Source organism: Mustela nivalis (assembly GCF_964662115.1).
Source record: "Mustela nivalis genome assembly, chromosome: 10".
Lineage (NCBI taxonomy): Eukaryota > Metazoa > Chordata > Mammalia > Carnivora > Mustelidae > Mustela > Mustela nivalis.
In genome coordinates, this window is record NC_139029.1 from 38,851,783 (window position 1) to 38,864,920 (window position 13,138).

The following is a 13,138-nucleotide window of genomic DNA, read 5'->3' on the forward strand; positions in this document are numbered from 1 at the left end:
ATTGAACCACCCTTGCATCCCCAGAGTAAATTCCACTTGATCTTGATCATCCTAACTGATTTTTTAATGTATTGTTGGATTCAGTTTGCTAATATTTTGCTGGGATTTTTCATCGATGTTCATCAGAGATATTGGCTTATAGTTCTTCTTTTTTGGTGATTTCTTTATCTGGTGTTGGTATCAGGGTAATGCTGGCCTCATAGAAAGAATTTGGAAGTTTTCCTTCCATTTCTATTTTTTTGAATAGTTTGAGAAGAAATAGGTATTTGCTCTCTGTAAATGTTTGGTAGAATTTACCTGTGAAGCTGCCTGATCCTGGACCCTTAGTTTTGGGGAGTTTTTTTTATTACTGATTCAATTTCATTGCTGGTAATAGATCTATTCAAATTTTCTATTTCTTCCTACTTTAGTTTTGGCAGATTATATATTTCTAGGACATTATCCATTTTGTCTGAGTTGTTCAGTTTTTTGGCATATAGGTTTTCATAATACTCAGTTATAATAGTTTGTATTTCTGTGGTGTTCGTTGTTATTTCTCCTCTTTTATTAGTGATTTTATTTGGGTCCTTTCTCTTTCTCCCTTTTGCTAGCTCTTTCTCTTTCTCTTTTGAAAAGTCTGTCTAAAGGTTTATCAATTTTGTTGATCTTTTCAAAGAACCAGTTCCTGTTTTCATTGGTCTGTTCTATTGTGGTTTTTTGTTTTTGTTTTTGTTTTGTTTTGTTTTTAGTTTCTATATCACTTATTTTTGCTCTAATATTATTATGTCTTTTCCTTTTGCTGGTTTGGGGTTTTGTTTGTTCTTTTTCTAGCTCCTTTAGACATAAGGTTAGATTTTTTTTTCACAAATAAGATTTTTTATTTGTCACCATTGAATGTCTAAATTTTAAACAGATTCTTGGACTGGTGGCTCATATCCATCAGCTCGTTCCACTTTAGCACCAGTCTCATCCCCAGTAGCTTTTCCAGAACTACTACCTTCACCATGAAGCTCCATGAGCTTTCCCAATTCAAACTTGGGCTTCTTCAGCATTTTTACTTTTCTAACAAAGATATCATGGACTGGATAAATAGACTGACAAGCTTTTTCCAATGCTGTCTGGAATCAATTTTTTGACCACTTCTTTCAAGTCATTTGCCTGAACCTCTCGGGTCATGATCTCCATCATCTTTTTCTGAATTTGGTGGACCTGTTGATGCTGAGCGTGAGAGGTCTTCCAAATCTGATTATTGCGTTTTTTAGTAAAACCAACCCAAAATAGACGAAACAAATAACCATCAGTAGTCTTGACATCAACATGAGCTTCAATCATGGTCTGCCATTTTTTGACCCTGGAGCACATTTTGTCCCGGGTAAGATCCATGCCATGGAAATTGGTCAGGCAGTTTTTGCCCTGAACATCCTCAGTAATTAGCTTGAATTTTCTGAATGCAGCTTCATCATTCTGCAGATCAGCAAGACTCACTTCAAAAACACGACCCTTGAAGCCATCAGAAGCGATTTTGTTTCCTTGAGTTCTTGTGACTAATGTTTTTCCAATATTTCTTATATTACACATAGCTGGTGCTTTCACATCATACCAATCTTTCTTAGAAAATGGATCAACCACTTTCTTCTTGGCTCCCTTTTTGCCGCCTTTCGTAAGGCACTTGTTTATGCCGACCGCCATGGTGCTGCTCAGGGAACCAAAAGGCAAGGTTAGATTTTTTTTTTTTTTTTTTTTTTTTAAGATTTTATTTATTTATTTGACAGACAGATCAGAATTAGGCAGAGAGGCAGGCAGAGAGAGAGAGAGGAGGAAGCAGGCTCCCTGCTGAGCAGAGAGCCCGATGCGGGACTCGATCCCAGAACTCTGGGATCATGACCTGAGCTGAAGGCAGCGGCTTTACCCACTGAGCCACCCAGGCGCCCAAGGTTAGATTTTTTATTTGAGATTTTTCTTTCCTCTTGAGGTAAACCTACGTTGCTATTTACTTCCCTCTTAGAATTGTTTTTGCTGTATCCCAAAGATTTGGGATTGTTGTATTTTCATTTTCATTTGTTTCCCTCTAATCTTTAATTTCTTCTTTTAGTTTGTGGTTGACCCATTCATTGTTTAGTAACATGTTATTTAACCACCATGTATTTGTGGTCCTTCCAGATTTTTTCATGGTTAATTTCTAGTTTCACAGCATAGTGATCAGAAAAGATGCATGATATGACTTTGATATTTTTCAATTTTGAGACTTATCTTATGGCCTAATATTTTATCTCTTCTGGAGAATGTTTTATGTGCACTTGAAAAGAATGTGTATTCTGCTGCTTTAGGATGGAATGTTCTGAATGTATGTGTTAACTCCATTTGGTCCAGTGTGTCATTTAAAACCACTGTTTCCTGGTTTATTTTCTGTTTGGGTGATCTGTCCATCAGTGTAAGTGGGGAGTTAAAGTCCCCTACTATTATTATATTATTATCAATTATTTTCTTTATTTTGCTATTACCTGTTTTGTGTATTTGGGTGCTTTCATATTGGATGCATAAATATTTATAATTGTTACATCTTCTTAATAGATTGTTCTGATATAGTGTCCTTCTTTTCTCTTGTTACAATCTTTGTTTTAAAGTCTATTTTGTCCAGTGTAAGTATTGTTACTCTGGCTTTCTTTTGACATCCATTTGCATGAAGAATGTTTCTCCATATCCACACTTGCAGTCTTTAGGTGTCTTTCGTTCTGAAATAAGTCTCTTATAGGATGCCTATAGATGGGTCTTTTTTTTTTTAATCTACTTTTTCACCCTATACCTTTTGATAGGAGCAGTTAGTCCATTTACAGTCAAAGTAATTATTGATAGATATATATTTAATTGCCATTTTTTATTGTTTTATGGTTGTTTCCATAGATTTTCTAGATGCTTTCTTCTCTCTTCCATGTGTTGTTGGCTTTCTGTAGTGATATACTTGGATTCTTTTTTATTTTTTGCATATCTATTACAAGTTTTTTACCACCTGGATTGTTTTGTTTTCTATTTCATTGGTTTTCACTTTAGTTTTTAATATCCTTTTTCTTCTGTTTATTTTAGGCTTAATCTGCTTTACTTTAGTTTTTAAGGTTTTCCACACATTTTTCCCTAATATTGCAGGTGTTGGTGTAAAATTTCACCTAAGTTCTGGTTTAGTGGCATCCCACAAATCCTGATAATGTTGTATTTTCATTTTATTTGGGTTGAGTGTTCTATGAATGTTAATTAGATCCATGGTGACACATGGCTCCAAAGTTCCCTGGGAATGATTTCCATCCCAGTCATACCTAAAAGGAGAAAGAACATGGAGAAAGGTGCTTGAGAGGTTTTTATGACATCACTTCCATTCAAATTCTATTGGTTAGAACTCAGTCATATGGCTTCACCTAATGGTATGCGAAGCTGGGACACGGTAGTCTAGCTTTTTGCCAGGGAAGAAGAGGAAAATGTATTTGGACAAACAGCCAGCAATCTCTTTATATTTTCTGGAAGAGCTTGTATAAGATAAGAAATACTTGAATCATGGGTATACAGTAGAAATTATAAAGTTATTGGGGCCTGCTCTTTTCTTTAGGGGAAATTTTGTAACTTCTGATTGTTTAATGGATACATGTTGATTTAGGTTTTCTATTCTTGAGTCATTTTTTGTAAGTTACTTTTTAGGTATATATAATTTTGTAAAAGTTTTAAAATGTATTACCATAAGTTTGTTTGAAGTATTTTCTTATTTTAAACTCTAATGTAATTGTAATTATGTTCTTTCTTCATTTTAAATATTGTTTATTTATACTTTTTTACTTGGTTTTTAATCTAACTAGAGCTTTATTCAATCATGTTAGTCTTTACCAAGAATCTTAATTTTTATCCTATAAATTTCTGTTCATTATTTATTTCTTTTGTCTACATTACTTGGGCTTATTTTGCTGGTCTTTTTCAACTTATAATTTGAATGATAAGCTTATTATTTTTCAGCTTTCTTTTCTAATATATGCATTTAGGGTCATATATTCCCCTTGAATTTGGCTCCAGCATTGTTGCCACAAGTATTTGTACAGATCATTATTGATTATTTCTATGTATTTTCAAATTTCCATTTATTTCTTCTTTAAGGCATGAGTAATTTACAGTGTGATTTTAAATTTCCACAGGTATAGGAGCTTTTCTTAGGGTATATATTAGGTTATTAATTTCAAAATTAATTTCATTATTTTCAGAGAATGTGGTATATGTAATAATGATTCTGTAAAACTTATAGAGTCTTACTTTATGGCCTGTATATGCACATTAAGTTTGAGATGTCTTCCTGGTTTTTTCCATGTTATTAATTCCTTGCAACATTATCTTATTTATTTATAATTATAGTTGTGTAAGACTCCCATTTTTCAAATCAGAACGTTAAAGTCCAGCCATCACAATAAGTAACTACTATATTCACAAACAGATCTAATTAGTCTGAACAAACCCCAGTAAAAAAGTATGGTCAACTTTTTATACTGGTTGCATATGAGCCTTGCTTATATCTCATTATAGATGTTTAAACCTTTAGGGCAAGGATTCATTCTTATTTAAATGGTCTTTTTCATCCCTCACTTGATACCTGAAATAATATTCTATGTATATTTGGTGTTTAAAAGATTTTTGTTGATGGGGTGCCTGGTTGGCTCTGTCAGTTAATGGACCAACTCTTGGATTTGGCTTTGGTCATGATCTCAGGGTTGTCAGATCAAGCCCCATATGGGACTCCACACTCAGCACAGAGTCTGCTTGAGATTCTTCCTTTCCCTTCTTCTCCCTCCCCTTCTGCTCCTCCCCCCACTTGCTCATGCTCTCTCTCAAATAAATACATAAAATCTTAAAAAAAAAAAAAAAAAGATTTTTGCTGAATTAGAGTACCTGATACTGAAATCTGGCAAAATTCCAGAAGAGTGTAATAAACAGGTAATTCATGAAGATTCAAATAATAAAACAAAGGCAAGAGAAAAGATGGTGGAGGACTAGGGAACCCTATTTCAACCAGTCCCCTGAATTGAGCTGGATATCTACCAGACCATTCCGAGCACTCACAAAATCAGCCTGAGATGTAAGAAGATATGGATCTCTACAAACAGAATATTTCTGACAATTGGTCTTGAGGTATGAAATGTGGAGCTGTGATTCTGTGGGCAGATATCAGAAGATAAACAGAATGGGGAGGGAGCCTCAGGGATCCTGTGCCACTGGAGTACAAAAGCCTCCCATGTTGGGGACTGGCACAGACTCAGAGAGTGGTAGTGGTAGGGAAAGGACTTTAGGCAGCCCCCCAGATTGAAACCTGGGGGGCTGCAGGGGCACACCTGTGAACTGGGGGCAGCTTGCAGTTTTAGAGCACAAAGGGCAGAGATATGCCTGAACTTGGAAGCGAGGCCTGGGAGTGCTGCTGTGGGGCACACGACCCAGGACTCAAGGTTTTTTAGTAACACAGAGAGAAATGGAGATAGTGTGGCCTAGAGTACTCAGTAGAGAGCAGTGATCTCTCTGTTCTGAGACAGAGGTTTGGATACAGTCACTTCTGCTCACTCAGAAGAGAACACAGAAAGCTGCCAGAGAACAAAAGCCCCCCAAAACCAGTTTTCACTGAGCCCATCCTCCCCTCACAGGGGGCAGAGCAACTCTGCCCAAACAGGGCTGTATGAGTAACAGTGCAGCAGGCCCCTCCCCCAGAAGACACACTAAAAGAAGAAGAGGCCAACATCCCTAAGGTCCCTATAAAACAGGTGCATCTTGCTTGGGTTGTGGCCAATAATTTGGACTCTGTACAGTCTCTGAATCACCACTCAAAAGAATGACTAAGAGGAGGAGCCCCCAACAGAGGAAAGATTCAGAGATTGTGAGCCCTGCCACAGAACTAATGCTTATGGATATAAGGAAGATGACAGGAATAGACTTCCAGGTAACAGTTATGAAGACAATAGCTAGAATGGAGAAAACCATTAAGGGCATCATAGATTTTCTAAGGGCAGAAATGAGAGCTAATCTGGCAGAACTAAAAATGCTATCGGTGAGATCCAATCTAATCTAGATACTCCAACAGCCAGGGTAAACATGGCAAAAGAATGAATTAGTGATCTAGAAGACAAACTGATAGAAAAGAGGGAACAGGAGGAGACCTGGAACAAATAGCTTAAAATCCATGAAAACAGAGTTAGAGAAATAAATGATGCCATGAAACATTTCAATGTCAGAATTATTGGGATTTCTGAAGGGATGGAGAGAGAGAGTACTAGAAGATATATTTGAGCAAATTGTAGCCAAGAACTTCCTTAATCTGGGGAATGAAACAAGCATTTGTGTCCTAGAAGCGGAGAGGACTCCTCCCAAGATCAAGGAGAACAGACCCAACAGCCTGGCATGTAATAGTAAAACTCGCAAATCTTAGAACCAAGGAAATCATTTTAAGGGCAGTTAAGAGGAAGAGATTCCTTACCTACAGAGGGAGGAACATCAGGATAGTGTCAGACCTGTCTCCAGAGACCTGGGAGGCCAGAAAGGACTGGCAAGATGTATTCAGGGTACTAAATGAGAAGAACATGCTGCCAAGAATACTTTACCCAGCAAGGCTGTCATTCAGAATGGATGGAGAGATAAAGAGCTTCCAGGACAGGCAGCAACTGAAAGAATATGTGACCACTAAGCTGGCCCTGAAAGAAATACTAAGGGGGGTTCTATAAAAGGAGAAATACCCCCAAGAGTGATATAGAACAGAAATTTACAGAGACAGTCTATAGAAACAGGGACTTCACAGGCAACATGATGACAATAAAATCATATCTTTCAATAATCATTCTCAACATGAACGACCTAAATGCTCCCACAAAACAGCACAGGGTTGCAGATTGGATAAAAAGACAGGACCCATCCATATGCTGTCTACAAGAGACTCATTTTGAACCTAAAGATACCTCCAGACTCAAAGTGAAGGGATAGAGAACCTTCATGCCAATGGACCTCAAAAGGAAGCTGGGGTAGCAATTCTCATATCAGACAAACAGAAAGACAATGTATCATACTTAAAGTGTTATCCAACAAGAAGATCTAATGGTTGTAAATATCTATGCTCCCAACATGGGAGCAGCCAACTACGTAAGCCAACTGTTAACCAAAATGGAGAGATATATTGATAATAATACATTAATAGTGGGAGACCTCAACAATCCACTCTCAGCAATAGACAGATCATCTAAGCAGAAAATCAACAAAGAAACAAGAGCTTTGAATGACACACGGGATCAGATGGGCCTTATAGATCTATACAGAACATTCCACCCTAAAACAATGGAATACTCATTCTTTTCAAGCACACATGGAACTTTCTCTAGAATAGACTATATACTGGGTCACAAATCAGGTCTCAACCATGGCTCCTCGTTAGTATAGTGGTTAGTATCCCCGCCTGTCAACCAGTACCAAAAGATTGAGATTTTCCCCTGCATATTCTCAGACCACAGTGCTTTGAAACTGAAAAGTCATAAGAAAAAGTTTGGAAGAAATTCAAACACTTGGAAATTAAAGACCATCCTGCTCAAAAATGTTTGGGTCAACCAGGAAATCAAAGAAGAACTTAAACAATTCATGGAAGCCAATGAGAATGAAAATACATAGATCCAAAACTTATGTGATATAGCAAAGGCAGTCCTAAGGGGGAAATACATAGCCATCCAAACTTCACTCAAAAAAAAAAAAAATCCTGAATACACAAACTATCTTTACACCTTGAAGAACTGGAGAATGAACAACAAATTAAGCCTAACCCACACACAAGAAGAGAAATAATTAAGATTAGAGCAGAGATCAATGAATTAGATGAGAAATATAGTAGAACATACCAATGAAACTAGAAGCTGGTTCTTTGAAATAATTAGTAAGATCAATAAACCACTGGCCAGACTTACTCAAAAGAAAAGATAAAAGACCCAAATTAATAAAATTATGAATGAAAGGAGAGAGATCATGACTAACACCAAGGATATAGAAACAGTTATCAGAAATTATTACCAATAATAACTACATGCCAATCAATTAAGCAACCTGGAAGAAATGGATGCATTCCTGGAAACCTATAAACTACCAAGACTGAAACAGGAAGAAATTGACAACCTGAATAGACTAATAACCAGTAATGAAATTAAAGCGGTGATCAAAAACCTCCCAAAAGAGTCCAGGACCCAATGGATTCCCCGGGTAATTCTACCAGATATTCAAAGAAGAATTAGTATGTATTCTCCTGAAGCTGTTTCAAAAAATAGAAACAGAAGGAAAACTTCCAGACTCATTCTATGAGGCCAGCATTACCTCGATCCCAAAACCAGGCAAAGACCCCATCAAGAAGGAGAATTATAGACCAATATCCCTGGTGACTATGGATGCCAAAATTCTCAGCAAGATCCTAGATAATAGGATCCAACAATACATTAAAAGGATTATCCAGCATGATCAGGTGGGATTTATCCCTAGGATGCAAGGGTGGTTCAGCATTCACAAATCAATGTGATAGAACACATTAATGAGAGGAGGAAGAAGAACCTTATGGTCCTCCCAATTGATGCAGAAAAAGCATTTGACTAAATACAGCATCCTTTCCTGATTAAAACTCTTTGGAGTATAGAGATAGAGGGATCATTCCTCAATTTCATAAGATTCATCTGTGAAAAACCCAGCAAATATCATTCTCAATGAATGAAAAGCTGTGAGCCTTCCTATTGGAATCAGGAATACAATAAGGATGACCACTCTCACCACTACTGTTCAACATAGTATTAGAAGTCCTAGCAACAGCACTCAGACAACAAAAAGAAAAGGTGTTTGAATTGGCAAAGAAGAAGTCAAACTCTCTCTCTTTGCAGATGACATGATACTTTATGTAAACCCAAAAGACTCCATCCCCAAATTACTAGAACTCATACAGCAATTCAGTAATGTGGCAGGATACAAAATCGATCCACAGAAAACATTTGCTTTCTTAAACACTAACAATGTAACTGTAGAAAGAGAAATTAGAGAACTGATTCCATTTACAATAGCACTAAAAACCATAAGATACCTTGAAATAAACTTAACCAATGAGGTAAAGGAGCTATAGACCACTCATTAATGGAATTGAAGAAAACACAAAAAGTTGGAAAAATATTCCATGCATGCATTGGAAGAATAAACATTGTTAAGATATCTGTGCTGCCCAGAGCAATCTATACTTCTAATGACATTCTGGTCAAAATACCAATGGCATTTTTCAAAGTGCTGGAACAAATTATCCTAAAATTTCTATGGAATCAGAAAAGACCTCCAAATCACAAGGAAATGTTGAAAAAGAAAAATAAAGCTGGGGGCATCATGTTGCCAGATTTCAAGCTATATTACAAAGCTGTGATCACCAACACAGCATGGTACTGGCACAGAAATGGACACAGATACCAGTGGAACAGAATAGAGAGCCCATATATGGACTCTCAACTGTGTGGTCAAATAATCTTTGACAAAGCAGGAAAAAATATCCAATGGAAGAAAGACAGTCTCTTCAATAAATGGTGCTGGGGAAATGGGACATCTATATACAGAAGAATGAAACTCAACCATTCTCCTATACCATACACAAAAATAAACTATAAATGGAGGAAAGACCTCAATGTGAGACAGGAATCCATCAAAATCCTAGAGGAGAACATAGGAAGTAACCCTTTTGACATCAGTCACAGCAACTTCTTTCAAGACACCTCTCCAAAGGCCAGGGAAACAAAAGTGAAAATGAACTTTTGGGACTTTACCAAGATAAAAAGCTCTGCACAGCAAAGGAGTCTGTGGGGCAACCCACAGAATGGGAGAAGATAATTGCAAACAACACTACAGACAAATGGCAGCTATCCAAGATCTATAAAGAACTTCTGGAACTCAACACCCAAAAAAACCAGATAATCAAGTCAAAATAGGCAGAAGACATGAGCAGACACTTCTCAAAAGAACACATACAAATGGCTAACAGACACATGAAAAAGTGTTCAACATCACTAGCTATCAGGGAAATTCAAATCCAAAACTCACTGAGATATACCACCTTACACCAGTTAGAATGGCAAACATTGACAAGACAAGAAACAACAAATGTTGAAGAGGCTGTGGAGAAAGGGGAACCCTGTTACATGTTGGTGAGAACCAAGTTGATACAACCACTTTGGAAAACACTGAGGAGGTTCCTCAAAAAATTAAAAATAGAGCTGTCCTATGACTGAGCAATTGCACTATGGGGTGTTTACTCCAAAGATAAAGATGTAGTGAAAAGAAGGGCCATATGCACCCCAATGTTCATAGCAGCAATGTCCACAATAGCCAAACTGTGGAAAGAGCCAAGGTGCCCTTCAACAGCAGATGAATGGATAAAGAAGATATAGTCGATATATTCAGTGGAATTACTCAGCCATCAGAAAGGATGAATACCCAGCTTTTGCATCAACATGGATGGGACTGGAGGAGATTATGCTGCATGAAATAAGTCAAGCAGAGAAAGTCAATTATCATATGGTTTCACTTATTTGTGGAACATAAAGAATAGCATGGAGGACATTAGGAGAAGAAGGGGAAAATGAAGGGGGGGGTTTGGAGGGGGAGACAAACCATGAGACTGTGGACTCTGATAAACCAGCTGAGGGTTTTAGAGGGGAGGGAGGGGGGATGAGTTAGCCCAGTGATGGGTATTAAGGAGGGCACGTATTGCATGGAGTACTGGGTGCTATACGCAAACAATGAATCATGGAACACTACATCAAAAACTAATGATGTACTGTATGGTGACTAACATAACATAACAAAAAGAAGAAGAGGAAAAAATAAAACAGGACTTGTAGTTCTGGAACTATTGCAAAAAATAATCTGAAAACACTTCTGACACAAGTACCTAATAAATCTAGGGAAGTTATAGATAGGTGTATACAGATAGCATCCATATCTATCTATATCCTTTAAATACCTCTATATATCCATCTGTATATCCTTTAATGTATCTATCTAAATTTAGACAGATATATACATACATACATTTATATCAATATAAAGAATATATTTAGTTATAGATACATATGTTAAAGGATAGATGGGCAAACAAAGAGAGACCTACAAAGGCAATAAATGTATAGATACATAAATGGAAAGAAAACTAAGCGAATTTAGTTTACTGATGCAAAGGCAAAAAAGAATGGCCAGTTTTGATTTTTGTGTTAATGAAGTTATTAATGGCCTTGGAAATAGATGTGAAGAAGTAGGAATTCTCATTGGTAGGGGGTAAAAAAAGATCAATTGTAAGCTGGAGGGTGCTGCCAGGAGAGAGTTTTATTAATTTTAAGATGAAAGAATCATAACCTGATTTAAGACACTGTTCTTGGAGTACCTGGATGGTTCAGACAATTAAGCTGGCTATCTTCAGCTCAGGTCATGATCTCAGGGTCCTGGGATCGAACCCTGCATTGGGCTCCCTGCTCAGTGGGGAGCCTGCGTCTCCCTCTGCTTCTGTCCCCTTCGTGTGCTGTTTCTCTCACTCACTCTATCAAATACATAAATAAAATCTTTAAAAAAAAAAAGACTTAATGTTCTTATCTAGCTATCTCTTACTTAGTCTGTAAGATTCAGCTCAGGTATTATCTCTAGGACTATACCTACACTTGATCAAACTCCTGTATTGTCTTAGCACTGTCAAAAGGTTATCATCATATCACTTAGAATGTTTTAATGAATATATCCATTTAAATGTCTTGTCTCCTGCAGATTATAAACTCTGTGATCATGTGTTATTTATCTTTCAATCACCAATTCTTGGCAAAGGTTTGGCAATAGAAAGTGCTCAGGCAATGTTTAACTAAACTATGGAGCTTGTCAAAATTTCTCCTTTTTATAAAACTTCTGTATCCACACTCTGTCCTTTTTTCTTCCATAATAACACATATATACTTTTTAATTGCATTTATTCCTTTTCACATGTATGACCTTCTTACATAAATACTTATATTATAAACAACATAGTTATTTTGTTCATTTTTATAATACTAACATTTAGCATAGTGCCTATCATTCATTTATTGAATATTCAATCATTTCTCGAGCAACCAGTCATTATTCTAAACTCTAAGAATATAATAATGAAAAAGATTTATCTTCTGGCAGAGGAAGACAGGATAGACATAAACCAGGAAAGAAAATTATTTATAATAGTAATTATTAAAGACAAACAAGGTGATATGATAGAGTAACTGCTGAAAATGAGGAGCCATTAATTTATTTATGATTTATTTTTAGAGTGAGAGCATGCACATGCACATACATGAGTGGGAGGGGAGGGGCAGATGGAGAGGGAGAGAAGAATCCTCAGACAGATTCCCTGCTGAGTGCAGAGCCCAAAGCAAGGCTTAATTCCAGGACCCTGAGATCACGACCAGAGCCGAAATCAAGAGCCTGCTGCTCAACCAATTGAGCCACCCAGGCACCCCAATAGAGTCTTTACTTTAGACAGGATACTTAAGAACATTATCAAAAAAGTAAAAATACTACTTTTTTATATGTATTGACTAAAACTTTAAAGTGAGAAGGGGATCTTAATGATTACAGAGTCCAACTTTTTCATTTTACAGATTGATTTAGAGAGAATGTGTGTTTTGTTGAAGGTATTAACGAATTTGAAATTTGTCTTTCTCTTGGTAAAGTGTTTTGGAAACTTTGAGATTCTTTATACCTAATTGGGATTTCACTGAGATGTAAATGACCCGTTTAAACCAGGGACTATGACGGTGTACTAATCACACCTATTTTCTTCTCTAATGGAAATTTGGGGAAAAAAAAGAAAAGAAAGAAAAAAATAAAAGATAGAGCAGGGCAGAGATCTTCAGGGGAGACAGGTAAGTGGGCTATAATCACAGTGATACCAATAAAGTTCTGCAAGGAAACTTGTAGCACCTAAGTAAAGGTGTCAGGAATTACATAAGAAACTCTAAAAAAAATTTTTTGTGATTTTTCTAAGATATTCATGGTAGAAAATACACACACACACACACACAAAGTCTAGAGTAGAAAATTGTAACTATAGGCCCTTACTCCAGGGATAACCACTGTTAATTATCTTCCTTAT

General features: G+C 36.7%; 1 protein-coding gene and 1 pseudogene across 2 annotated transcripts in view; one reads left to right on the forward strand and one right to left on the reverse strand.

Annotated features, from left to right (window-relative positions):
* Positions 1-832: 832 nt before the first annotated feature.
* On the reverse strand, positions 833-1,704 carry LOC309843139 (small ribosomal subunit protein eS1 pseudogene; annotated as a pseudogene). The gene has a single exon. The product of its transcript is annotated as a small ribosomal subunit protein eS1 pseudogene (transcript).
* Positions 1,705-3,400: 1,696 nt separating this feature from the next.
* Positions 3,401-13,138, forward strand: part of LOC309842195 (uncharacterized protein C1orf185 homolog) — a 44,355-nt gene continuing 34,617 nt past the window's right edge. Inside the window, exon 1 of the mRNA XM_082686155.1 lies at positions 3,401-3,526. Coding sequence (XP_082542281.1) covers positions 3,523-3,526 — 4 coding nt within the window. The 5' untranslated portion in view covers positions 3,401-3,522. The remainder of the gene's footprint in view (positions 3,527-13,138) is intronic.